This window comes from Pteronotus mesoamericanus, unplaced genomic scaffold, assembly GCF_021234165.1.
Source record: "Pteronotus mesoamericanus isolate MK-2021 breed Mesoamerican mustached bat unplaced genomic scaffold, CSHL_Meso_final scaffold_507, whole genome shotgun sequence".
Taxonomy (NCBI): domain Eukaryota; kingdom Metazoa; phylum Chordata; class Mammalia; order Chiroptera; family Mormoopidae; genus Pteronotus; species Pteronotus mesoamericanus.
In genome coordinates this window covers 13,378,431-13,402,594 of record NW_026555319.1, presented here as the reverse complement: position 1 = coordinate 13,402,594, position 24,164 = coordinate 13,378,431, and the positions used below count along the sequence as shown (strand labels likewise).

The window sequence follows — 24,164 nt, the reverse complement described above, 5'->3', positions numbered from 1 at the left end:
GATCCTGACTTTGCTTGTGACCAGATTCCTTCTTCCCATCTTACCAGCAAGCTCAAGGGCAGCAACAGCCTTCTATTCATTCCTAGACCCTGGTGCCTCGTGCAGGGCCTGGCACACAGGAGGTGTCAAGAGACTTTTGTGAACCAAACTGTCTGGAAAATGAGGCTAATGCATTTGAAGGATAAAATAAAATATCATAACATATGTAAGAGTGCTTGCCAACGTCAAACTGTCACACAAGTCTAAGTTTCAGCTTCAATTAGCAAGAGCACCTCCTCTTCAATGTGGCCAAAATGAGCATTGGCCAGACTTTCTGGTTAACCTTGGGTAGCCTTGGATAGAGTCAGATTTCTGCTGTCAAGCTGACTGCAGTCTTGGAAGACTGACTCAGGCACCGGAGGAGACAGAAGAGCAAAAGTATGACCTCATTTTTTGGCAGGGAAAGGGGGAAAAGTCCAAGGAGATAGATTGGAGCCACATCACCAGACACTCTCCTTCCAAAGGTGGCTGACTCTGAAGCGCACCTCGCTGGACAGTCGGCATGAGCCGTCCCCCTGGGCCCAGGGCACTGCCCAGTCAAGAGTGGGAGATGCATGCAAAGTAGCAGCAATAACACTCTGAAAATATTTAGCAGCACAATCCAGGGTAAAAAGGCCCCCGAGAAATGTATTAAAGAAGATCAACACGTGTTTGACTCTCTGAGAGTTGCCTGTAGAGTGGGCAGGGATGAGAAACAGCCACCAGCTGGAAATAAAAAAGGGACTTATTTTCACATGCAGGAGGCTCCTGACACATCCAGTGGTCAGGGAAGTGGTGAGTATTTCAGAGGTGGGGGGTGGCACAGAGAGAACATTTTATAGTAGGGTGAGATGAGCAAGTCTTCAGGCCCAGGGGAGAAAGCACCAAAGGCATGGAATCTTGCTCCAGCCGGAGGGTCTTTGGTGCTGGGGGGTAGAAGTGGGAGTCTGGGCAGGAGGAACACCCTTTTGTCTTGCTCCATCCTGGAAATCAAATGTCAACCTTGTTCCCAGGAGGTGTCAGCATGTCCCCGAATTGCTGGCTGAAGCTTGCCCATTGAAATTCTCAAAGCACACCGCCCACCACCCTGGATGCCAAAAGGAGGCAGGTTTTAGCTCCCCTCTCGTGTCTACCAGGTTCTCTGCTGTCACCAAGAATGTTGGAGGTGGAGAAAACCTAAGAGCTAGGAGCCTGGCTGTGCCCCTCAAGTATGATCCTGCTGAGCAAGTCCCTATCCTTGATGGCCCAGGGCTGCTTCTGCTGTAACATGACAGGGCTGAACCAGACACTGCATCAGTGAAGGTCCCTTCCAGGGCTGTGATCAGCGAGGCCTCATGTTCCGATCCCCTAACTGCTGGGGACGATGGCAGCTTGGATTAGGTGGTAGCCATGGAGAGATGGAGGGAAGCACTTGAATCTGAAACATAGTGGGGAGGTAGAGCTGAGAGGATGGATGGCATATGGGCAAGGAAAGAGGAAGCAGCCCAAGACAGCAGGAGAGATGTGGTTCGCTCTCCTGGGATGGGCAGAGAGCAGGAGGAGCAGTGGGGTGGTGGTGGTTGTGGGGGCCGGGGGGAGTAGGGAAAGCACTAGGAGTTCTGTTTTGGCCATGCTAAATCTGAGATGCCAGTGGGACATGCAAAGGGATGCTCACTGGGGAGTTAGATAAATCTGGAGTTGACGGGAGAATCCAATGTTGGAAGTACAACAAATTATGGGACAATGAAGTATAAATAGGTGTCATTCAAAACCATGGGACTGAATAAGATCATACGGGGAGTGAGTTTAGATAGAGAAGAGGACAGGGTCCAGGATGGAGCTTGAGACCCGCCAGTGTTTAGGTGCTGAGCAGAGGGGGGTGATGGAGCCAGTGATGAATAAGGGGACAGTGTTGCAGGGTGGGGAGCGAGAAGGGAAGGGTGTGCGTGGACAAAACAATAAGGGCGGATTTGATGGTCAAGTGTGAACTTGGCTCGAACTTAGCGGGCCTTTCTTAAGACGGGGGGAGGTAAATGGCTTGGAAGCCGTGCTGAGGGTCAAGAAAGCGTAACCTGCATGTATTGGTCCTAAAGTTTGGGATGTGGGAAAGGAAGGACTGTCTCCATCTGATGGGATTTGGGGGAAGAAGAGTCCTTAGGGGAGAACCAAACTTTGGTCCAGGCAAGATGGCGAGATACTGCTTTAATAAGTGCAGATCCGGGGTAGCGTTGAGGAAACAAAGTCCAGGCGACGGCAGATGAAACACGATGAATCCTAAAGCTGTGAGGCTCTGTCTACTAAGTCCTGCTATCAATCTTGTGAAGTGTGCGTCATTATTTCCATTTTACAGACAGCAAAAAAGCGGCTCAGAGAGGTTATGTACTTGCCCAAGGTCACTGAGCCATTGATAGCAGCACTAAGACTCAAACCCCGGTCCTTCTGACTAAGGCCTTAAAACCTGCCTATATTTACTGTGCCAATATATTAAAAGACCTGTGTAGCACAAACTTCCCCCCAAAAAGACATATCTAGGGGAAATCATCTTCACCTGCCTCTAAATACACAGGAAAAAAACCTGACGGGAGGCAACACCTACCTATGTAGTTCATGATAAATCCCTGGCCCTTCCCAAAGATGAGGCCGGCAGGGTCCGAGTGGAACTGGATGGTTAGGTCTGGCGTGGACGAGTACAGCTTCTGGGGGCCGCTGTTTCCAAGGTACTGCCCCAGGATGTGGGGCATGACCTCGTCACCGTCGTAGATGGTCAGGATGTCGCTGTTGCTCAGGTTCAGGCTTAAGGGCGGAGAGAAGGGGGCATTGGGAAGCAAAGTTAGGGGCATTCAACCAGCTTTTGACTTATTTTTTTCAGACAACAGATATATTTTTCGCGACATGCTATGTGTCAGGTCCCAGGCCGGGGCCCGGGACTGAGGTAGGCAAGGACTCCAGACGCGATCAGGACCTGCTGATCCTTTCCAGAAGCCTGGCACCAGATCAGTGGGTGGATTGGGCTTTTGAAGACTCATTAGTCAGGAAACGGTCTCCCTGCGCAGGGTCAAATGCTGCACTGTAAGTAGAACTGCCTTCGATATCCCCATTGTCAACAACAGTTTCAAGGGTGAGACTAAGTGCTGGGCACTGGGCTACATTCTGGGGGCGTGGCCTGAGTCTTTCATCTTTGTTTGATGCCGTATAAGATGACTGCTTGCTAATTATCATTTGCATTTTTGTGTAAGGAGAAATGATGCTTCCATTTATCATGTGGATAATTCCTCAGAATCATGCTGGTTATCTGTTTTGTCTTGGGGGTGGGGCAGACAATGGGCTCTTCAAGCCTGCTATCACTCTCCCTAGCACTCAAGGATGACACATTTTCAAAGACTCGAGCTCAGGAAAGTACGCTGACACTAGACATTTGGATTGCAATGGACAGGTGATAATCCAGCAAGCACTTCAGGAGGCGTCAGCCCTGGGTGCCCTGTTGGGCATCCTGGATAAAATCGATCTCTGATAGAAAGAATGCTGGCTTGCAACAATCGTGGATAGATATTAACACATGCCTCCCTTCTTCCGTTCTCCTTATCCCCTCTCTCTTTCTTCTCTTTCTCTCTTATGTCTGTCTTCTTGTATCCTTCTCCCTAATATTTCTGAGCACCTACTGGGTGACAGGCACTGTGCTGCGCTCACAAGTCACGAGGAGTCACAGAGCAGTGATATACTTAGACTAGTAAGCCAGGGGTTGTGGTAGGAGTTACAATCACAGTAAGTGCAGTGGAGGGTGTTAACTCAGATTGGGGGCATCATGGAGGCCTCCCTGGAGTAGGTGACACTTGCGTCTGATCTTTAAGAAAGAGTAGGGGACCATGAGGTAGATTAGCAGAGGGTTGGGAGAGAGCAAAGCCCCCGGCAGAAGGAGAGAGGTCGTGGATCCTGAGGGGACTCGCCTGGTGGTCAGCGTGTGTGGGAGCTGGGAGGGACCTGCGGAAGTCACACCACAAAGGGCTTAGAGAGAGGAGTGGAGGCGTTTGGATGTCACTGTGCTGGGAATGGCAGGCAGCGCAGGGTTTTTATTAGGAGCCTCCTGACTGAGCAATTCACTGCCAGAGGAGGGAGGTGGGCCAGGAAATAGCCCTGAGTGAAGTTTCTGGAACTGACGCAGACTGACAGCAGCCCTCCCCTGCTGACAGTTTCATCCAACCTGGGCGCTGATTGCTGCCGATCTGGGAGTGGGGAGCCTGGGCAGAAACCACCCTGCGGTGCCTCAATTAGTAAGAACAAAACAACAGAAACACCAGGTACGCAGCTGAAGTCTTACTTCCAGAGAGCAGGGGGTGTATTCGACTCACCCCGGTATCTTCCACAGCCCCTCCCACAATTCCTCAGGTAAAGCTGTCCCAAGGGCTGGCTTAGGGAGACTCTAATTGCCCCTGTAATCTCCATCAGCTCCCTGTGCACTACTTGGAAAATGCCCTCACCTAGGAAAAGTTGTCCACTTGCTTTGTACACACAGCTGGCTTCGAGACAAAGCCCCAGCCTCCTCCTACCCCCTGCCAGTTTCTGGTTAGGCTACAGCCTCTAAACCCCTATTGGACTGGAATCTGGAGTTGCCACCTTCTCTTGCACACAATAGGTGTACAATAAATGCTATGGTATAAAAGAACCTGCCAGGGAGTCTTGTTTGAAAGCAGAAATAGTGGGGTTGATGTCAGTGCCTGTAGGGGGGAGCCTCTGCCCTCTAAGTACCATGAAAACATCAATTGCTCATGGAAGTGCTGGATTAAGCTTGCGTGAGTGTGGTAGATGGCAGATATTTATTCCTTAAGCCAACTTCACAGCCGATCTGCTGGTCACAGTGGGTCCCGGACACTGAACAACTTGGCTTTATTCTGTCATTCAATTCAATGATCTGAATGCAGTAGAAGTGACATAGTAGGCAGGCAGACAGACAGGAGCAGGGTAGGAATGAGAGGCCAGGTGCAGAAGGTCACCCCAGGGAGGAAGCCCCGGGTTCCCAGCAATGGACAATTGTAGGGTGGGACCTGGCCTCCAGGGTGGCCTTTCCTCCCTTAGCATATCATTGGTCACGTGGTTTAGACCCCCTGACCTTTCATATTGCTGGTCATATAGTGTGGACCCTGCCCTGACCTCCCTCCACTGGCATGTTGCCAGTCATTCGGTAGACCCCCTTAGAGGGGCACCAAAGGGGCTGAAGTAAAGTCTCATTCGACTCCCATACAAGCCCTTGTATGACCATTCCCTTAAGCATTAAGACCACAAGATCGTGAGGTTCTTACCCACATCAAGTCATCTTAGGAACAAGGTTTTGGGCCTGTTGACTGCACAGAGAGAGAGTTTTGGTCAAAGTAGAGATAACATCTAGGCCTCAGTTGTGTTTCAGCTCCAGGCCCAGAAAAACAGCAAAACCAGACAGAGTGACACCATGGCTGACATTAGGACCAGCTGCAATGACTGACCCCCTGCCCTGGCGCCAGCCAATCAGTAGAGACCGTGACCCTGGAAGGACACACCTGGAAAGCCGATGAATAGTCAATGGAGATCCTACCCGGAGGCCTCCAGATAAAAACCTTCAGAACAAAGGATTCTCTTTCTCTCTCCCCCCTCTACACCTTTCTGCCTCTCCTTCCCCAGGTGCGTTTTCTTTCTTTCTTTCTCCTAAGTTTCAAGGGCCCTTTTTCTTTCTCTCTGTAACTTACTCCCTGAGCCCACGCAACCCAGCTGGCTCACTTCTTCCAGGGCTCACTTCTTCTACCTCTGTGACTTTCTAAATAAACTTTTGCTTGTATTTGAGCCTTAGCTCTAAATTCTTTCTTAGCCAAAACTCAAGGACTGAGTTCTAACATATAGTGCTGATCACCAATAACAGGAACATTTTTCAAGAGTGAAAACAGCTTCCCTTTTAAACCCAAAAACAACTCTTTGGTCTTTGTAAAATGGGAAGGAGCAGCGTGCTGGGAAGAGCACACTGCCTCGGAAATCAGAAAGCTTTGGCTTGACTCTTGGCTCTGGCACTTTCATGAAGGATATGTAGTTTATTTAAAGCTCATTGTCTGCGAATTGAGCTTAATATTTCCAGTCAATGTCATGGGCTTTGGGAGTGAGGTAAGGCATGCGGAAGGCCTGGGGTCAAATTCCAGGTCCTCGGACAGCACTTGAGCAGGTTTGATCAATCATTTGGACGTTATGTCATGTTGCAGTGTTGTCATGGGCACCGCCCCCATCACCATCATCTTCACCACCAGCATCATCATCAACATCACCATCACCATGACCACCATACCACTGTATCATCATTATCATCTTCTCTTTGGATTGCAGTTTACACCAAATGATATCAGGTCATTCACTCTCAGTGGTTCTCAACTGGGGTGATTTTGCCCCCCAGGAGACATTTGGCAACATCTAGAGACATGGTTGTCCCACCTCCGGGCTTGCCACTGGTGAGTCGATGCCAGGAATACTGATAAACATCCTACAACGCAAAAGAGAGCCTTGCACAACGAAGTTGGAAGGTTGAGAAACCCTGGCTAATGCGGAGGCACTTTGTAAACAGTATAAAGCAGACTATTAAGTGCAACCTCTGTTGCCCTGGAACTTCAGCAGAGGTCCCCTAAGCTAAGGACAAGCCAACAGGTGCCGAGCTCTTCCACTCTTCACAGGGATATATGTGACTGTTGGTTGAGAGTGGGTTCTCCAGGAGCAGAGCCTGAACGAACATGTGACTCTCCTTCAGAGCTTGGTTACCTGGGAGGCCACCCCAGGCAGCACTGCTGGGGGAGTGACACAGGAGGAAGGGAGGGGGCGATGCATGGGCCATCGATGGGCAAGTTCCGGTATGGACACTGGGCTCGGTCCCGCAGCAGCTGTGAGAGATGGGGCGGAACACACCTTGGGGGAGACGGAGCTGGGGTATTTATCCTCCAGCTGCCACCTCTCATTGGCTGAGGGCTGAATCTCCAGCACTTCTGACCTGCCCACATGGCACCAGAGAAAGCCTCAGGCAGACTATCAGCAGGAAGTCGTCCTGGGTGCAGAGTGGTAAGGGCCAAGGATACCTGCTACCACCATCTGGGCTTTGGAAAACAGCGGCTGCCTTTGACACTGGCTAAGCCAAGCACAATGGTAAAAATCCGCCTGAAGCTGCTTGCCTGCTTAGGGGCAGAGCAGGGAGAGGGAATGGGGTATGGAGAGGGAGCTGTCCCTCCTGGATGTCAGTGGGGACGAGACTCACGGTGCCTGGGTCTCAGGTGTGGACCCTGCAGGAGGCAGCCTCTGTGAGTGTCCTTAAAAGTGTTCCCCTCCCAAAAGGGTGATGGGCACCAGCAGAGGGGAAAGTCAAGGGCAGCCAGGCTCAGCAGGCTCTGACCACTTCAGGTACCCCTTAAGGAAGAAAAAAACATCCGCATTCTGTGTCTTCCCAAACGTAACAGCCCTGACAAGCCAGTCTTTCCTGTGAGAAAGCAGCAGCCCTCCCAGCCCTTCCTCACTGCAGCATTCCCAGCCTAGGGAGCCCTGCTGGGGGCGGGGGTGAAGTTTTAAGATGAATAACGTTTAGAACTCTGTGATGATTAGACTGAACTGCCCTTGTTATGACCGGAAGACCTATGAAAATTAAGATTTCATCTGCAATAGAAAAATAATTGAGAATGGTGCATGAAGGGGCAGGGGGAGGAGTACCTTTGCTACATTATTTTGGATCACATTTTGATAGACTGATTCCAATGATTCATAGAAAATGCCAGTAATTCGCCCCGCCCCAACCCCTAGAATCTGAAGACGAGCTTGCGTTTTCACTTGTCCCTCCAGCTGTATTTGATCCACCGAGTGCATTCAGCCAAGATGAAAATGCAGAGACTTAAGATGTTGACGGATTGGCCACAGGGCAAAGTGAGGCTTTGTGCTGTGGATGGAAGTGAGATGCCAATCAGATACAACCCAGGAGGGCGCCGAAACACCCGGATGGCGGTGGGACTCAGAACGCAGGGCCAATGTGAGGGTGCCGGCAGGCAGCGGGCTTGATCTGGGAGCACCCTCCAGGGGAACTGAGCTCTCCAAGGCCAGCCTCAGCCTGCCCCAGCCGCCCTTTGCTGCCTGGGGAAAGGCTCTCCGTGGGCACAGGGGCTTGAGCTCCTGCCGGCAGACCTCAGCTTCTGTGCCCCCTTCACCACGCTGACCCACCCCTTCCCCCCAGTCACTGCCATCAGCTTTTCTCCATCGTTTGTTGGCTGGACTGCGGGACAGCATTGCCTCCCGACTCCTTCCTTGCCTGACTCCAATGCCTTCCTCATCAGCAGCCAGATGACTCCTTCTGAAACACACATCTGGCCCCTTCACTCAGCAAATGAATGGATATGCAACATGTAGTCTACGCATGCAGTGGAATATTATTCAGCCATGAAAAAGGATGAAGTGCTGGTATATGCTGCATCAGGGAGGAACCTTGAACACTTTATGCTGAGGGGGAAAAGCTAATCGTAAAAGGCCACACATTACATGATTCCCCTCGTAAGAACTATGCAGAAAAAGTAAGCCCATAGAGACAGAAAGCAACGTGGTAGCTGCCCAGGGCTGGGGAGCAGGGTGGGGAGGAACGGAGCGAGATGGTTTAATTGATATGGGTTAGTCTGAGGGATAATGAGTGTTTTGGGACTAGATAGAGGTGTTGGTTGTACAGCCTTGTGAATGCACCAAGTACCACTGATTTGTATATGCTAAATGGTTCACCGTATGTTGAACCTACAGTGAGGCTTAGGATTCAAACCCAGGTCCGTCGGATGCCAAAACCTGAGCTATGAACCACTATTTTATAGGATGTTTTGTGAAAGCCAACAATACATCTCCAATAAGTGTGCCCAGGTTCAGTATTGTATGAGAAAATGGAATAAAAATTACAAATAAAATCTGCAAGATGAGGCAGAGCCCTCTGACTGGCTTCTCTTATCAGGGCCTCTCTTTTGCTCTTATAACATCGTTGTTGAAGTTTATTTGATTAAACCTATGATTTCCAACATTTTTTTTTTGTATCACAGTAATACGTCTTCTCTCTACAGACTCCCTGTGTTAAAAAGATCTTGTCTCCTAATATTATACATCTCTTTGTAACAATTAGATTTGTTTTGTTCTGTTGCCATTGTCTATTGTGTATAACAGAGCATGTAATAAAATCATTGCTAAACTGGTTACTTAGTCTGGCTGGCTTTATTGTGGTAGATATGAGATTTCTCTTATGGCTTTTGAAATATTTAGAGTCCGGAAAGATACATGGGAAGCTAGTTCAAGCGGTTGCCTCAGGGAGGGGAACAGGAGAGGGGGCTGTTTGCTGGGGAAAGGTGGGAAACAATTTTCACAGTACTCCTTTGTACCTTTGGATTTTGAATCATGTGAATATATTACGTCTTCAAAAACAGATAAAAACAGCCCGAGGAACCCTCATTATTGCTTTCCACTAGGGTCTAGACAGCCAAAGAGGTGAGGCTGGAATGCAAATTTGAATCTGACAGATGAACCAGCTCTTTTTGGTGAAGCAATTCTTCTCTTGGCCAATAGAGGGCAGTGTATGCCCAAGCATGGCATCAGCTGCTCTTTCCCCTGCGGCCGGCGCCCCCAGACTTACCCCAACCAATCAGGAGCCTGGATGAGCAGGGGACGGTGGTAGGTGGGCTTGGCAACTGTGGAGCAGGGGTTAATATTCCACAGAAGGCGTGGAGGGAAATGAAAACCAAACCGTCTTGCTTTTCTCTCTTTCTAAACCAACGTCTGACCTTTGCCTAGAAATCTCGCCTTTAAAAAGCCTCCCCCAGTGGTGTTCACAAGATGATTTTAGGTAGACAAAAACGTATTTGAAAATGTCTAATGGTTATGTATTTATTTAAATGTGAATTAGAAAAATATATGGTTTGCACATCAAACTTCTCATTTCATGGACATTATTTTGCTGAGAGTAAGCAGAGTGAAAAAGGCAAGCCAATTTATAAGCGATTTAAGGGGTAAAAAAGGGAAGTAGCTGGTAATAGAAATTGGACTGTGGAAATAGCAAAAATTCGCTCACAGAATGCAGTGTGGCTTCTCAGCGTTTCGGGACTGCCCAGCAGCACCCCCCGCCCCCCGCCACTTTTGCTTCTCAAGCACCTTTGTACCCCAGACCCTTTGCAGCCCCTAGACCTGCTTGGCTTGTGCTGGTCCCTCCATCTGGCATGCCTCTCCTCACCTCTCTGCTCGGCATTTCTCTAATTCCTCAAGGTCCCTCTGTGCTCCCCATGTGACCCAGCACCTAGGGCTTCACAATGACTAGCCAAGGTCGCCAGGAGCTGTTCTAAGCGTTTCACATGCTGCATGTCATTTTATCATCAAATACTGTCAGAGCCACTATGGCCGCCCATTTCACAGATAAGCAAACCGAGGCACCCAGAGATAAAGAAACATTCTGAAGCTCCAAGAGCTGGCCATTCAGGACAGCCAGAACCCAGACCCATGACGTGGGAGGGTAGCGCCTCGGCACTGACCCACAGGACCCCACCGCCCGTGTCGGCATCCCCACGGGCCTGAGAGCTCCCCGACGTCACGTGCTCTTCCCTCGCAGGTCCCTGACACCCCACCTGGGGCTTGGCACAGGTGGAAACAAATGTCGTTGCCCTGAGCGAATGATGGTGAATTCCACTCTGTTTTCCAGATGAGCAAACCGAGGCTCGGAAGGATTATTAAATGACTTTCCTAAGAAAATACCATCATGCACTTAAGGCAGGATCTCCACAGGACAGCAGAGGTGGTGATTAAATATACATAAGATTTAAATAAGGGGAAAAAGAGAACGAAAGTCTATAAATGCAGGTATAGGTGCAATGAAACTTTTATAAAAGACGTTTTTCTGAAAGGCCATTAAAAAAAAAACCACACCAGACCTGTTCAGAGTTTCTTTGTGTCATTTCTGATTCACATCCCTAAACCACAGAGCAGGGGGTCACAGAAAAGGTTAGTAATCCCATTTGATGGAGGAGTAAACTGAGCCCAGAAGGGCCCGATCCCATGGCCTCGGCTCCTTCAGGGGGCCTCACAGCCAGCACTAGACACTTCTCCTCAGCACCATGGAATTGCTGAGGGGCCCTTCGGCCCAGTGCTAATTTGGTTTCAATTTAATTTGATAAAATGGCAGACGGCACAAGAAAGCATTTTGACTCCAGGGAGGACACAGAAAACCAATCTCTGTGACTCCCTAAAAGGACACTTGGAAGCATACAAAAAATGAACAGGTTTCTTATTTCCTTCTGTGTTCCTCTCATTTTCCTCTTCTTCCTACCCCCTCCCTTCCTCTCCCCCCACCCCCTGCAATATTCACCAAGTGCTTGTCTATGTCAGACTTGGAGCCCAGCCCTTGCCCAGTGGTTCTCAGCTCCGGCTGCACGTGAGCATCGCTGGGAGATTTCAAAACCCAGATGACGCCCAGGATGCACCCCAGACGAATCAGACCCTCAGTGCCTTCAGGGGGTGGGGCCCTGGTATCAGTTCCCCTTCAAGACCCAGGGAGTTTCTGTGTGGAGGACACTCAGGCTTTTTTTTCTTCCTTGTTTCTCCTTTCCCTCCACTTTTCTCCCCTTCTCGATCAATTCTCTTATTCCCAAAAGGAAAGAGAAGAACGAGACCCTGCACAGGACATGTCTTTCCCTGGGACCCCTCCCCCAACCCCACAGGTTGAGCTGCTTCTCATTTCCACATCCCTGGACTGAGCTACCTTGGAATGTGAGGGGCAAAGCTTTGCCAAGGTTAATTACGTGACATTTCACACCAGAAGCCCAACAGCCCCGGGGCTGCTTTGCCCACTAAGAAGTTAGTCCTCAGCTGCCCTGGCGTTTTTGCTCCATCTCGAGAAACAGTGCTAAAAGAATGGGCCTGGATTCAAATCCTGGACATGCTGGTTTCTGGCTGGGCAACCTGGAGAGAGTGGCTTCACCTCTCTGAGCCTCAGTAGCCCCGCCTGTAAAACGGGCATAATGTCGCTGAGAGCTGTACATAACACAATTAGTGCCGGGAACGCAATTAAAAGGGGATCTTTAAGACATTTATAATGAACTACATGGTCTGCTGAGAGGCGAGGGGTGTGGCAGCAAAACCAGGTGTCAGGGACCTCAGCAAGAGGCACCCCTCTCCCGCGTCCCTGCTCTGTGACAATGGACAGGTCGCTTGCCCAGCCTGGGCTTCAGGGACCCTGGATGAAAATCTCAGAATCCATGAGTTGTGCAAAAATTCCTTAACAATGGCCATGGGCCAAAACGCTTCCTGCTTTCTTCCTGTTCAGTGGGTGGGACCCCCCACTTCCCTACCCTGTCGCTCCATGGCGGTTCAGGGACAGACTTGGGAACACAAGGGTCTCCCTGGTCCAGTGGTGACCACGGGCACACTCATGTCCTTCAGTGACTTTCCTTTGTGGAGGTGCCCACGCCCCTTTCTCTTTTGGAAGGCGTTTCCCCCAATTTATAACATCAGTAGAGGGCCTGAGCCCGTCGCCACGGTAGGATGTCTGAGTCAGAGTGCAGGGACCGGCCCTGAGAGAGCAGAATTCAAACAGACTGAGATCAGGTGGAAAGTGGGGGTGGATCGGGATTTGCGGGGGGTGTGTGTGTGTGGCTGCTGTGGTGTTTGTGTGTGTATATGTGTTGTGTTTGTGTATGAGGTATGTGTATATGGTACATGATATGTGTGTATGTTGCGTGTGGTTTGTTGTTGGCATATGTAGTATGGCATGTATTGTATGCATTGCTGGTGGTGTGTGGGTTGTGGGGTGTGCTGCATGTGTGTGATGTATGTAATATAGTGGGTGTTGTGTGTGTGTTGTCTGCATTGTTGGTGTGTTGTCCCTGTGTGACGTGTGTGCACAGTGTGTGGTGTACGTGCACACACGCACCTGCGCAGAGGAAGGTGGGCCTGGGGCTCTGCCTTCTGCTGGAGAGAGGTTGACGGAGCCCTCCCCAGCCGGCGCTGACAGCTGCTGCGTGTGTTTCCTGTCGTTCCGAATCCCCTCTGTGACACGTCCTCTGCAAGGGGTCACCTCGTAAAGCCTTGGTATGGCTCATCTGCTCTGTCAAATGACTCCCCGGAAGCCTGCGTGGGGAGCACGGGCCCTACCTGGGAGCTGTCCTCCAGGCAAAAATGAACTTTCCGGAACCTGGAAGACTCACCCCGAGCTCTCCCTGGGAGGCACCAGACAGGTGCGCAGGGGCTTCCCAGGGGGCGGGCACAGGACGGGGGCGGGGCTTCTGCCCCCCCCCCCCCCGCTTCCCTTCCCGACTCCTCCCTCCACCCTGCGCCTCTCATCGGGGTGCGCTGTCTAAAGGCACAGGCCTGCTCACAACACCTCAGGGAGGCTGGCTGCCGTCAGGATAACGTGGCTTCCATTCCGTGAGGCAGGGCTGAGAGGTGACGCGGGGCGTGGCTCAGCGGCAGGCAGCTGGGTCCAGGCCCTGGCACCCCTATGTCCAGCTGGTGAGCCACCAAGTCCCTCTGAGCATCTGTGTCCTCATCTGTGACATGGGGAACAAACCTGCGTGAACCCATGGGTTGTTTTGAGAATGAATTAAGTTAGCAAAGGTAACACGCTCAGAATCGAGTTTGGCACGCACTCAGGGCTCAGTCCGCGGAGTTCTTGTTATCTCAGGGCCTCGGAAAATCTAGCGCAACACCAGCCACACCGTTTGCCCTCAATAAACGCTTGCCGAATAGTAAGTGCCTGAGGCCACTGCATGTCAGGGATTCATAAAGCAAGTAGTCCTGGCTCCCTGGGATGTCAGATCTAATTGCATCTGAGTGTCTTGAGCTCCCAGGTGTGCACCAGCCGGGCAATGTCCCAGCTCTAGACAGGGAGTGGGTGCCCTACCAGAGACGCTCTTGGAATCACCTTGGCTGGAAAGAGCCTGGCATGGCTGAGGCACAGAAAACAAGCACACACTGGGAAAGAACCTATTCTAGAGTTTGCGTGTCCCAGCTACCACTGGCCAGAGAGTCCCTTGCGCATTGGGGGAGGGGGGAGTAAGCAATCAAGCGGGATCCCTGGGTGTTGGCTTTGGATGAACCCACTTCCTTCCTCACTGTCACACCCAAAGCACAAGCTCAGCCCTCGTACGTGCACGTTGTGTGTGTGTGTGTCTGTGGTCACGCAATGCAGCATACTCCAAGGGAGGAAGTCATCATCGTCGTCACCGCCACGGCTGCCAATTAAATTATTGAGTATGTGTCACGTGCCAGGTGCTCACCGAGTGTTCGTCTTCTCACCAACTCTAAGATGTGGGTACCGTTATCATCCTCACTTTAAAGACAGGAAACTGAGGCTCAGAGAAGTGAACTGACTTATCCAAGGTCACAGAGTCAATAAGTGGAAGAGTTGGGATCTGAACCCAAGGATTCCTCCCACAAACCAAGGCCTTTTCCTCTTTCTGAGAAAATTCAGGATCTTCCCAGAATGTCCTCCTGCTTGAGGGAAGTCTCGTGTAGAGAAGGGAATGTTTTCTGAGCTTTCTAAATGCCAGGGATTAACCCTCAGGTGCAAATCTTGACTCTTTCATTTCCTACCTGGGGATGGTAGGCAAGTTACGTCACCTTTCTGAGCCTTGGTTCCTCATCTGTAAAATGGGGATAGTGACGGCCACTCATAGGGTCACTGTATTCATCTGGAGCTTTGGATTAGAGCCAGGAAACCTGAGTTCTCACCTCCACGCTTCTTTGACTGTGGTAGCTTGAGTGCAAAAATGGTGGCAAAGCTCCGCCCCTGTGCATCCACACCCTTAGTAGCAAGGCTTTGAAGCACCTGCCATAGAGAACTGGAGTCTGTTTCTCTGTCCCTTGAATCTGGCTGGACCTTGCTTTCTGACTTGCCTCCAATGCGTGTGGCCTCCTATGATTCTGCTTGTTGTCATGGATCCCTGGCCAGTCACATGGGAAGAAGCCCGTGCTAGTGGTTGGAGGATGAGACACATGTGCAGCAGAGATGAACCACCTCCGCCAGGGCCTGCCTAGACCACCTGACAGCGTTCCCCCCCCCCCCACTACACAGGAAAGGTCAGCTACAACCCACAGAGCCGCCACCCAACCTGTAGCTGCCCATAGACATGAGCGAACCAGCTGAGACCAGAAAAATCATCTCACTGACACTTAGGCTCTGAGCAATGCTACAGGCTTGCTGTTTTATGCCACTGAGTTTGGAGGAATTTGTTATGCAGCAGTAGCTGACTGATGGAGTGGTCTGGGGGCAGTCTCTTTCCATCCCTGGGCCTCAGTGTCTTCACCTGCAACCTGATGGAATTTGGGCTCTACAAACTTTGCTGTTCCTTCGTGGATTCCTTAGAACTTTGGTTCTGGGGAAATCCCATCTCCCTCTGCTAATAACATTGGAAGATTGTCATTTCTATGGTGGTTGTTTCTCCCATGATTTCTGCTAGTGTCTGAAAATCTGTACATCTGGAGCCAATGCTGCCCTTGACCCCTGGGCTTCCTTCTTGCTGGAATCTTGCAAGCTGAATATTTGCAGCCTGAAACTATATCACTGAAGCTATATCACTGAAGGACTGAAGTGCCTCTGGACAAGGCACTTAATTTTTAGGGGTTGGAATTAACTTAGCACAGAGCAGATTGGCAGCAGCTGAAGAGAAATATTCTGCAGCTATCAATCATATGGTTATCGAGCTTTGTTATTAGGGCCTTTTATTTCCTGGTTAAAGAACTGTGCGGGGACCCATAAACAGAGAGAGATTTAGGGCTGGGCTTTGCAGTGGATCCAGGAAAACAAGCTGGAGCTTGGTTGAAATTTCTTCTTTTAGAGCTATACATATATTTGCAATAGGTGCCCAGAAAATAAGGCAGAACCCTTCTGAGCCTTGGTTTCTTTCTCAACAAGGGGGAGCAAGGGCTTTCTCCCCTGTGCAGCACCTCACCACCATTTGTTGTGTGGTTAGAACACTGGTTTTAGCCCCAGGGACCTGAGTTCAAGGCTTGACGTGGCCTCTTCCCAGCTGTGTGACCTTGGCAAATGACTTCATCTGTCTAAGCCTTGGTTTCCTTATTTGTAAAAGGGGGGCAGTCATAGCGATACCACATAGGTTACTTTGTTAAGGGACTGCAGATGAGTAGAGCACTTAGTAACTGGCAAATAGTAAGTGCTCCATAAACATTAGACATTGATTTTGACAATGATAGTGATAATGACGGCCAACATCGGCGATGAACGCAATGCATGCTAAGTGTTTAGCATAAAACTTGGCATGTGGTGGGGGTAGAAATAGAGTTAGCTGTGGTTATCTGTCTATTTTATGTCAGAAACCTACTAAGACCTTTACATGTTATTTGGTTCGCTTCCACACTCACCATCTCTCTCTTTTAAAAATGTAGCAGACATTTATCGAGCACTTACTGGGTGCCAGGCTCTGGGGACAGAGTGAACAAACGGTTGCCCCGGGAGCCCAGTGTCACCACCCGAGGCCTCAGAGCTAGTGAGCAGCAGAGTTGGGATTTAATTGAAGCTCTTTTTGACCCTAGAAGCTCTTCCATCTCCTCTGTCACGGGGCCTTTTCAAAGTCGTGGGGCCTCTGTGCTCTGCTCTTGCAGCCACGCGGAGGCTGTCTTTCTGGTCCTAACTCTGACTTGCTGTGTGATGCCTGGAAAGTTACCTCCCCTCTCTGGGCCCCTCCCAGCTCTTCCATTCTTTGAAGCCTTCACTAATAATTCCTTGGTTGTTTTATTCATGTTTCCATGTTTTATTTTGAGAGAGAGATAGAAATAGAGATAGGTAGATGGATGGATAGGAGAGAGATGGTAGGTAGGTAGATAGAGATTTAACACATCCTTAAGGATTTAAAAAGTTTGCAGTCAGTTGTGTTTTAAAGTACGTGACAGACTCCTGGTAGAGCTGGGAGGTTCATGAAGGGTTAGGGACAAGGCATTTGGGGAGTGAAGGGGGTATAACCTGGGGCTCCTAAGATTACCCAACCCCCTTCCCACCTCCACACCAAGAATGCAAGGCGGATGGCCCTAATTAATGCTGCAATTCTGGGCATCCATTTGGTGCCTGACAGTCCCCGTTGTCACTTGCTGGAGTCCTTTGCTCACGTGGGACCCCCTAGAAAGCCCTGTCCCCACGGCAGCTTGGCCAACTGACACCCTTCTAGGTTCTGCTTGAATGTCACCCTCTCTGTGACATTCCACAACTCACAGCAATAAACCCAGGGCCCCTGGCATCTCCATCCCTGCCCCGCCACCCACAGCATTCTGCCCCTTTCTCGCCAGGTCTATTTATGTCCCTTCTTCCCTTCCTGACCTTTGACCTCCTGGAGGCTGGGGAGCCCCTATGCTTCATCACGGACGTGTAGCTGGTCCCTACAAAGGCTGTTCAAGTCCATGAAAGTGGAGGCTTTGGTGTATGTGCAAACCCTGGCTCTGTCCTTTCCTGGCTGTGTGACCTGAGGAAGCCACTTAATGTCTCTGTGCTGTCATTTCTGAACCCACAACATAAACAACGCCTCCCTCATAAGGATTCTTGGTCATTGTAATCTCCATTTATGAAGCGCCAGCTATGCGCCAGGCCCCATGCAACATGCTTTGCATGTCTCGTCTTTCCTTTGGGCAATCATCCCTCTGTCATGGTCTCTATTCACATTTGCTCAAAATGATGCAATTATTACCTTTACAAAATAACGTTCCTCTTCATTATTGCTCATGGATATAAACTGCGCAGCTTAGGGCCCAGCACATAGTAGGTCCCTCATAAATGGTATCTTAAATGCGCACGGCATCAACAGACCCTTCCAGTAAATGAGGGAGAAAAAGAGCTCCTGCTTTCCGGGCACACGTGGCTGGGCCCTCAGGACCCAGCAAACACGGCCCAGCGCCCACTACAGGCCACCTACCCGTCTCGGTCTGCCGTACGGACGCTTTCTTCCTCACTGCTCTGATACATAACAATTGCTAACACTTAGGCAGGGCTGAGGGGCCCTGAGGACAAAATTATTTTTACTATCAAACCCAAATTGGTTTACTAAAACTGTCAGCAGAAACCAAGCGAGATAAATTAAACCCAGCAGCTCTCGGGCCTCACGTAACCCTCGCTGGTGAGATGCTATTTTCACTCCCTCTGTGGGAGGAAAGAGGTGCCAAGTCCAGATGCCACCCTGCCAAGTGTGTGCTGGACTTTTTCAGAGAAAGCCTCAGGCCGGTGGCCGGAGGGCTGGGCTCGTCCCGCCCACTGCTCACTGCCCGGCCTCTGCTGCCCAGTTTGGGCGAATCCAGACTCCCTGATGCAACCCTCAAGGTCCAATCTGATTCCACGGCTGCCTTGCGGTGCTTTCTCACTGATAACACTGCTGTGTCACTGGGCTGAGGAGATGCAGGGCTCCCTCCTTTCAGGGGCTGGGGAGGATCCCAGGCCCTAGAGACTCAGCAAACAGGGCCTGGACCCACGCTCTGCCAGGGCCCAGCCATGTGGTCCTAGTCATGCTTCTGTCGCTCTGAGCCTCGGTTTTCTCATCTGTAGAATGGAGGTAATTGTGGACCCCACTGCGTGTGCGTGTTGGGACGGTGCTGGGATGGGACTGCCTGGGATGCACTAAGTGCTCAGCCTAGATTCGATATTACGAACAAATGAGGAGAGACTTGTGCTTTCCTGCTTGTGGACTTTAGCACAGGCTCTTCCTTTGGGTGGAACACTGTTCCCTCCATCTTTGTCCATCTTCTCTCTGTCTTTCGGGACTCAGCACAGAGGAGGGTTTCTCTAGTTTCACACTGTGGACGCTTTGTGTGAGCTAATTCCCTGTGGTGGGGCCGTCCTGGGCATTGCGGGGCGTTGAACAGCAACCCCGAACTCCACCCACTCGATTCCAGTAGCACCAATTGTCACAGCCAGAAATGCCTCTAGATATTGCCAAGCATCCCCTGTGGGCAAAATCGCCCCCGGTGACTTAGATGTTGTCTCCTCAGGGAAGCTTTCTCTCCCTGCCACCTACCAACTCACCTTCCCCATTCCCGGCCCCGGGGGCCTCTGTCCTTCATCTTGCTGGTGCCACGTCGGCTCATGACGTGGGCTCCCTGAGGGCAGGGCTGCACCTGTCTGGTTCCCTGCCAGTGCCTCCTTCACAGTGGGTGCTCAATCAATACATGTGGAAGCCAATTAAGGCTGCTCAGCAAAAAGAACTACAGCCTTTACATGTCTGTGGTGACTGAGATCAGACCGAATCGGCCTGGGATGACATCGGCTGTGTGCCCCGTGGAGGAAGTGGGTGCTTCCCTGGGAGGGACAGAGCTCTCCCTGCTGGCCCCAGCTTACAGCCTGTCTGCGGTCCCACATCACCTTCCCTATGGCTCAGCACCTGGTGCCCAGATTATCCAGAAGGACATGTGGCCTCCCCAAGCCCGACCCCACTTGGGCCCCAAAGTCAACCAGTGGCTTTGACATCATTGGTTCGGAGGGCCTCCGAAGTCCTCTCACTCTGGATTCTAATTCTAAGTCTGTGATGGCAAACCCTTTAATACCATTACTTTTTTCTAAAACCTCTTTGGGGGGAGGGTCTTCCTGTTACTGTTAGTTTGCTTGATCATTTTTATTTCTTACCCAGATTACTCATGATGTAATAAATGTGGTTCATTGATAAATGGAGGCCATATCCTGGGAGACTCTTCCCATATTTTTGATATTTTTCCTCCTTGTGATTCACAGGCAGCTGGACATGAATTTGAGTTTGCCATTGCCTTTGAAGTTCCGTGGGTACGTGCCAGAGGAACACCAATGTTCCAAGACCCTCTTTATAGCTGAGAAACACTGGGCCCAGAGAAGCCCAAAGCCACACGGCCAGGAGGTGAAGGAGCTGGAATTTCGATCCATGTTGGCCTGGTCCCGGGTCCACAAGAGGCAGGGCCTATAAACCTTTGACTCAATTGGAACAGGAGGTCCTGGGACAGCTTCAGAGGACACATCCACTGTCGCTAAGGGACAGCTTCAAAAGATAGTCACTAATGATTTTGCAAATAAGTTCCCTCTTGACTTGCAAAGCTCCTCTGTAGAACCAGGAAGCCCAGGTCCTGCTTCCCAGCCAGTTGGGTTTACACTTCAGCCTCGAGTGGAGAGCTGACGTCAGAGGTCATGGCTGCATCCAGAGAGGCTCTTTAGAACTTGGCATTCCCCCGTCCCCAGCCACATTGTCTGTGTCTGCTTGGAAGCCCTTTCTTCTGCTTCTCCAGACACCACCATCTGTCTCTGTCCCCTTCTCAGCTCTGTGTCACATGGGGTCAGCGGAAGGAGCACGAATAAGCAGCCACAAAAGCCTGCATTCAAATTTCAGCTCTGCTCCTTGCCGGCTGGGTTGTCCTAACCCAGAAGATAGGATACCAGGCATGGTCTTTTTCTTTGTGGGAACTACCTGGGATATACATGTTTAGAGCTATCACTGTGCATCTGGCCCAGAGTTGGCACCTCCTTCTCCCCTGTGAGTGCCCCAATCCCTGGGGAGTTGATGGAGGGAGTTCTAATCGGAACACTTAATAAGTACCACCAGTGAGTACAGGAAAGAGCCACACAGCCAGTAAGTCCATTCACTACAGCATTTCTTCATTAGAGATCATTTCCTGAGCACCTACTATGTGTCAGACACTGTTAGACGCTGAAACAGAGTTAAATCAGACCAGACCCCGACGGCAAGAACCTTCTGGTGTAGTTGAGAGAGACAGATAGGACATGAACTACTGCAATACTGATAAATTAGACATTCAGTCCTTTGAAAATGCTGTGCATACTCTTGCCACAGGGCCTTTGCATATTCTGTTCCTTTTGGGTGCATATGCTCCGACTCATCCCTCAGCTGTGGTCTGTAGTATCAAGTCCCCTAGGAAGGTTTTTCTGATCTTCCCCTTTATGTCAAATCCCTGCCATAGCATCTCATAGCACCATGCACCTATCCTTACATCAATCATCAGCGTGACCGTACGGCGTTATTGGTGCATTTCCTCCTTTAGTGCCTGATTCCTTGGTAGACAGAGTTTCCCAAGCACAGAGACTTTCTCTGCATGTGTGTGATGCTGTTTCCTTCACCATCGGGACCCCAGTTCTTTGCACAGCCCCTGACACATAGTAGATGCTTATTTAATGTTGGTTGAAAGAATAAAACAGAACCAATTGCTTCCCCAGTCTGGACGGGGGTGGGGCCCACCAATAAACACTCACAATTGGATATCTAAGAAGATTCGTTTCTCCTCCCCTACGTGGATCTTCCAGACACAATCTTCGCCTTCCACATATGGCTCTGGCCAGTTTGGGGACAGAACCACCCCAGCGACAGCAGAGAGCTCCCCACCACACATGGCTGTAAAAGACACAAACAGGCAGACACAGTTTATTTATGAGGAAGCCAATATGGCATAGCGGTTGAGTGTGGGCTATGAAGTCACGCAGCCACGGCTTGCCATAGATGGGGAACAGGTGCCTTCACCCCGGGAAGTCCATACACGTCTGTGGGATGATTAAATTGGAGCTGGCTGCCTGCCTCCTTTAGCTGAAGGTTGGTGAAGATGGGCTGTAGTTCTATCAGGACCAAGGACAGAGCTCAAAGTTCTGAATGAAGTTTCAACCGCCCTTCTCTTATGCAGGGTGAGCAGTGGCTAAGAAATGGTACCTTCAGGTCAGGTGGACCTGGATTCAGGTCTTGCCTGTACCACCAACACACTCTGAGGCAAGGTAGGGAACTTCCTGGAACCTCTGTCTCCTTGCTCTGTTAAGCTGCAGTAACACCACTGCTGACGTCATTGGGTTATTCTGAAGCTTAATTGAGCTCATGGGCGTCAAACACAGCACGGTGCCTGGCACAAGGTAAGTGCTCAGTAGTTCTTAGTTAATATAACTGTGGAGGACCTCGGCTCTGAACTGGAAGCAGAGATAGGACCGTACCTGGCACCTGGCCCTTTAAATTCCACTCTGTGTTTACCGCTTTGGAAAGTTCTCAACGTGGCAGAGGCCAAAGCACCAATAAATTCCGCTCTGTTAAACCAGCACATTTAATACAGAGATCAATCCCTCACCACGGCGGGGCTGTTATTTCACGCCAACCACCATCCAGGCGGCGGCTGCCAGGAGCGAGGCTTCTCTTCATTACTTCCATGCTCCATAGGCATCCGGGCTCAGGGAGGCTCAGAAGCCCCGCATATGGGGAAATGGGGAGGGCAGGGCCCTGGGGGGCCCGGTAGACAAGGGTTCTTCATAGCCAGTGCTGTCCAGGGGGCTCAGAGCACAGGTCTCTGAGAACAGAGAGACCTGAGTTCCATTCTCCCCTCTGCCAGTGACCCTCATTGTGTCCCTAGCCTTGTCATTCACAGCCTCAGTTTACTCATCTATAAATGGAGTCAATAGGAAGGGTCATGGTGAGGATTAAATCAGATTCTGCCCCTATAGTCCTTAGCAGAGTGCCTGAAACACAGTGTTTGCATTCCTATTAACAACTCTCATTATCGTTATTATTATTAATTGGACTCAGGACTGTTGGTGGGTGGGCTAGCATTGCACAAGAATGCGTGCCAGAGGGGGCACGCAGCAGCTGAAATCTATGCAGAGATCTGGCCACCAGGCTGTGCACTAGTGGCTTGTGCCTGGATAAAGAGGCACCTTTTCAAATGTATGTATTCTATAATTTTTTCAAGGACGAGTAGCCAACCTGACCCAAACAACAGTGAATCCGGGAAAGGGCTCTCATACTAAAACTGGTATGTAGTGTGGTGAAGGGCCTCTGAACAGAGGTCTTGGCTTTTTCATCAGAGGGGGAGGGGGCCCTTGGGGGGCCCCAGGAGGAGGCCAGTGGGGTCACTCACCTCTGCACAGGGGCTCCGTGTCATTCCAGTATGGGTCCCGCATGTTGATGCACTCAATGACGGCCGGACCCTGCTCCAGGGAGTGGCCGGGGTCACAGGTGAACTCCACGACGGTCCCGATGTTATAGGTCAGGTCAGACGTGGTGAAGTTCCCATTTTGGATGTAGGGCTCATAGCAGTGGCCTTTCTCAAAGGCTGGGGAGGAGAGAGGAAAGAGGGACAGCAGCTCAGAGGAGTCAGGAGCCACTCCCAGTGCTGTATCTCAGAAGACGGGTCCCTTCCTGATGCTTAGGGATGCTCCCAGGGACATGGGTACCAGACCCTGTGGTCTTATTCAAGCTGACCTGTTGAGGGCCCTCGGGCCATTCGCTTGGTTTCTTGGTGTCTCACTTTTTTTCATATTTAAAATGGAACTAAGAATCTCTGCCCTCACAATCCTGCAAAGATTTTATGTTCAAATTCTTTTTAATACTCCATGGGGATTCTTTCCATGTCCCGTAACTGGGAGTCTTGATTTCTACCACTTGAACCTATAGTTTATCTAGGAAAAGGACCAACTTAGGGAGGACAGAACAGAAAGTTCACCAAGGTACATGCAATGCCGAAGGGCATCCTCTCTTAAAGGGTCAGGAATGTCCTTTCTAAAAGTTCTTGGAGGAAGAGGTTGCTGGACTCTAAGGGTTCTCAGTGAGGAGAGCAGAGCTTAAGAGTCCAGGCTCACGCTGGTAGAAGTCTTAGCTCCATTTTCTTTTCTAACTGGTGACCTTGAGCAAGTCATTCAGGTTCCCTAACCCCAGTTTCCTCACTTAAAAGGTAGTAGCAGCTCTCACGCTGCAGTTGGTAAGCATCAAACGCACATTGGACATAAGACACTGGGCACATAGTAAGTGTGAAGTCTGCTTTTGCAAGTCCCAGAGTCTGTCTAGCCGCTGGATCTCCCCCATGCTTGGTCGGCCAGATTTCTGCCTCCCAGGACCCAGTCCCAGCCCTACCATGCTTCCTCTGATCCTGTTCCGCCGCCCCAGGAGCTGGGGAGGCCCCACGGACCCTCACCCTCGAACCGGATGTTGAAGGTTGAGGCTGCCCGCGCCTGGTCAGACATGAACTCGATTCGGATGCTGTTGCCTTCGCTCAGCAGGCCCTCGAAGGGGACGCTCTCAGTTTGAAAGGAGTCGTAGAGAAGAGCAGACTTGTTGGTCAGCCCACTGTAGACCTTCATCCTGGTGGGGGGAAAGGAGAGGGGGGCCGCTGGGGGTCCTCTAGGGTCATGGACACGCGACAGTGGGAGGGGCGTGCAGTGAGCACCTCTCATTCCCAGATTTAAGTTCTGA

The 24,164-nt window shown here is 50.7% G+C and overlaps 1 protein-coding gene across 2 annotated transcripts in view; it reads right to left on the bottom strand.

The window, feature by feature from the left end:
- SEZ6L (seizure related 6 homolog like) overlaps positions 1-24,164 on the bottom strand; it is a 162,546-nt gene that overhangs the window by 22,420 nt on the left and 115,962 nt on the right. For both annotated transcript variants that reach the window (XM_054594044.1, XM_054594045.1), the window contains exons 7-10: positions 23,887-24,053; positions 22,834-23,028; positions 21,200-21,338; positions 2,594-2,790 (exon numbers count right to left, since the gene is read on the bottom strand). In XM_054594044.1, the coding sequence (XP_054450019.1) occupies positions 2,594-2,790; positions 21,200-21,338; positions 22,834-23,028; positions 23,887-24,053 (698 nt within the window). The remainder of the gene's footprint in view (positions 1-2,593; positions 2,791-21,199; positions 21,339-22,833; positions 23,029-23,886; positions 24,054-24,164) is intronic.